We start from the raw sequence: 3,211 nt of genomic DNA on the forward strand, positions 1-3,211 counted from the left end.
TGCTGTACGATAAGATCAGATCCCTATGCTCTTCTCTTAGAGTAGTTATTGCAACTACTGCTCTTGGAATGGGTATGGATATCCCTGATATTATGGTGGTTGCTCAATGGGGTCTTCCAATCGGCCATAATCTCGGTAATATTTGGCAACGGGTTAGACGGGCTGTTCGAGTGAAGCAAGCAATCAACGGGATGGCTTTTATATTCCTGCCATACTATGCGTTCGACTTAATGGGACAGGATCCTGTTCAAATGCCGAGTTCGCGTAATAATCAGCCATTGTCTCAGAAGAAAAGGGGAAAGCGGAATACGATCCGGTTACCTAATACCACCCACTCACCATCGCCATTATTGCAAGGCGGTGGAGCTGAGTCTGACTTCTCTGAACAGTCTGATAATACCGAAGCAGTCAGTCAAGAGAACTCGCAATTAACTGTCCCAAAGTCTAAGAAGAGGGACAAGTCAGATGGTCCACCTCTATAGACTGTTGATGAACTTAGGCATAGGGCAACCCTCCTAATAACGATCCGTTCTCTTGCCAACGCGCTATGCAGACGGCAGGTATTCCTTACGGAGTTTAACGAGGACCAATGCGAGCCAGATACTACCCCCATTCGAGCAGACAAGAAGGTCTGTTGTAATGGGAAGGAGTGTAATCTGGCATTGTTCCAGTTGCCACCAATGCCTGATACCCCCCTCAAGTCTACCAAACCTGGCCGAGAGACTAAGGCAGGTATTGCACTGCATCTATTGGTTATGTGGTGTCTTGAATAGGTGGAATCGATCTTCCCACGAGCGCAGCAAATGATTCCAATCCTAGCTGGGGTGATCATTCCTCAAGAAGCGCAATGGGCTATTGCTCGTATGTATACCTGTGCGAAGAACTTAACAACGATACCTATACTAGATCAGGAGGCATTGTTAGCCCTCTTTGATATCGAAAACTAGGAATATCGAAACGCCCTACTCGATCCTTTGCTGGTATTCCTTGTCCAGATAGTTCCAGACGTATACTCGAAGCATGCCGCGATACTAGAGGAACGAAAGTGTAAGAGGAACCTGAAGGCACTGGCCGGAAAGGCTACAGGGGCTGCTGCTCAAGACTTGGGGAGTAATCCTCAAGACTTGAGTATTATACCTAATCCCACTCTATCTAAAGAGGAAGAGGTTGCTCAAGATGTCCGCAGTCGTCAGTCGGCAGATGATAGGGATGGGCTCCGGGTTATCATGCATAACGAGCTTCTTGCGCAGAAGCTTAATGAGTATCGGGAAATATTCAAACCCCGCCATTGGCCCTCGTTTTCATCACTGCCGGAGATATCGGAAGGGTCGCAGGAATTAGGAAGCTCGTTTGTCGGAGGAGGGGAGTCATCGTTCGTATCACAGTCTAGCGTTAAGTTAGATTCTGGTACAGATAATAAGACTACGATCCCCTCGGATATAAAAGCTCCTATACCTGTTGACATCCTGTCGCGCAGCCAAACGACCAAACGAGCTGCTCAAGATTCTTCTTCAGGTATGCGCAAGAGAAGTCGGACGCCGCTTAGGGAAGTATCTGGAAACCAGGAGAAAGGACAGATCACCAGACAAGACAGGCCGAATACGCCTAAACGAGCTGGTCTTCGTACTCATGTACAGTTGACGCCAAAAGGGAAGGATCTATGGGGGAAGAGTGGTAAATAGAAGAACAAAGATTTGGACGTGTTTTGGTTGGGAGAACTTCGGATGGCCCTTTTTAGACTAGTGTCCTTTTATTTCCAGATTTGTACCAACTTCAAAGGAAATGGGGTGGGTAGGAACCCATTGATTTATGATTATATATACATCATCTTGTAGACCTTAATAAGAAGATTCCAGCAATGTTATCATTTTTGAAAAATATGAAAGATTGGTAGGGATATTGCACTTTGAAGTGAGCGATAACGCAGTCAAAGAATATCATCATCTTCAACAAGCCCATCTTCACAAGCCTCAGAGTAGGTAATTGCTTGTGAGATCTCAGGGTTATGAAGATCCAAATCCATCTCTTCATTAAGGTCAGGATCAGCCTGGGGGATGATACTAGAGCGGACTGGTATCCGATTGTTGAAGGAATTGACCTTTTGTTCTAAGACCTCAGCACCAATCCGGAAGATATCAGGCGCGTCCCAACCAACAGCTTCACGAGGTTAGATGGTGAGCAAAGGACTGCGTAGATATAGTTGAAGCGCGCGACTAAAGATATCCCGTTAATCAGCTTTAGTGGTATGTCGATCGCTTTGGGTAAAACCAAATGAGTTCTCCCATACTCCACGAATCTTAGAGAAGATATTACTTAATAATGCGACTCTACTAAAGGTTTTGTCTGCATTATGTGTTGAATTCTTCAACAACTTTATATTAATCTTGTATACGCAATTAACGTGTTTAAGGGCTAGATTAATAGCCTTAAACTGGCCTGGTTTGCTATGCAAATTCATAAGACTAGATGATAGTATTGCGTCGCGGAGAATCTTCTCTGAAACGCATTCAGATAATACCCAACGAAGATGGAGCATTTTATCACCATACTTGTGCTGTCCAGTTGCGTAGAAGATAACTGCAAGTGGGTCGATTAAACGGTTAATCCAGCCGATGTCGCCATTCTTGACTGCTTTACGCAAAGAAAGGAAGATGCTGATTAACTGGACAAGCCGGCAGAGACTTCGAAATTCAAGTCCATATTGTGTCGTGTCCCATGCCTCTGGAGAGAATGCCAGTATGTAGACCTCTTTTATTATAGAGATAAGTTCTTCTGGCTCCAGGTTCTGGATAATTAGATCCAGTTTCGAACTTAGACTGGTATCTTCAAGGAATGCCTTTTAGATATGCCCTCGTCTCGTAAGAACATGGTACCATAGCATTAAGACACGAGCATAAAATGATTGCTTAAGCAGAGGGTCAAACATGTAGAACTTTGGGGATTCTCGAGTATATCCTTTTCGATCCCAGTAGATGATATCCGATAGAAGCGTTGTATCTGATAGTAGTAAAGGCTTCGCATCCGATGGTAGTGAAGGCTTTGTATCCGATGGTAGTGAAGGCTTTGTATCCGACGGTAGTAAAGGCTCCGTATCAAAATGGATACGGACGATCGTTAGGATTAGATTCATGAGGACATGGAATAGTCCAGGTGGACCTAACATCCATCTCCGTCTGTCAAAAGGTAGAATAGCATTCTTCTGTGCCTCCTT

The 3,211-nt window shown here is 44.7% G+C and overlaps 3 protein-coding genes across 3 annotated transcripts; 1 reads left to right on the forward strand and 2 right to left on the reverse strand.

Annotated features, from left to right (window-relative positions):
- P152DRAFT_324347 (uncharacterized protein) lies at positions 1-664 on the forward strand. The gene has a single exon (XM_033675229.1). The coding sequence runs from the start codon at positions 69-71 to the stop codon at positions 480-482; it is 414 nt and encodes a 137-aa protein (XP_033529445.1). The 5' UTR covers positions 1-68; the 3' UTR covers positions 483-664.
- A 1,145-nt stretch (positions 665-1,809) lies between these two features.
- Positions 1,810-2,815, reverse strand: P152DRAFT_503219 (uncharacterized protein; the record flags this gene model as incomplete). Its single annotated transcript, XM_033682344.1, has 1 exon — positions 1,810-2,815. A coding segment is annotated over one exon (588 nt), but the record flags the coding sequence as incomplete, so codon positions are not given.
- P152DRAFT_324362 (uncharacterized protein) lies at positions 2,705-3,211 on the reverse strand. Its single transcript, XM_033675230.1, has one exon. It carries the CDS (start codon positions 3,161-3,163, stop codon positions 2,840-2,842), a length of 324 nt encoding a protein of 107 aa, XP_033529447.1. The 5' UTR covers positions 3,164-3,211; the 3' UTR covers positions 2,705-2,839.

Source organism: Eremomyces bilateralis (assembly GCF_010015585.1).
Source record: "Eremomyces bilateralis CBS 781.70 unplaced genomic scaffold P152scaffold_78, whole genome shotgun sequence".
Taxonomy (NCBI): Eukaryota; Fungi; Ascomycota; class Dothideomycetes; order Eremomycetales; family Eremomycetaceae; genus Eremomyces; species Eremomyces bilateralis.

Bases quoted from the DNA above. Each gene is read 5' to 3' on its own strand.
- P152DRAFT_324347 (XM_033675229.1), top strand. From the start codon at position 69: ATGGGTATGGATATCCCTGATATTATGGTGGTTGCTCAATGGGGTCTT.
- P152DRAFT_324362 (XM_033675230.1), bottom strand. From the start codon at position 3,163: ATGTTAGGTCCACCTGGACTATTCCATGTCCTCATGAATCTAATCCTA.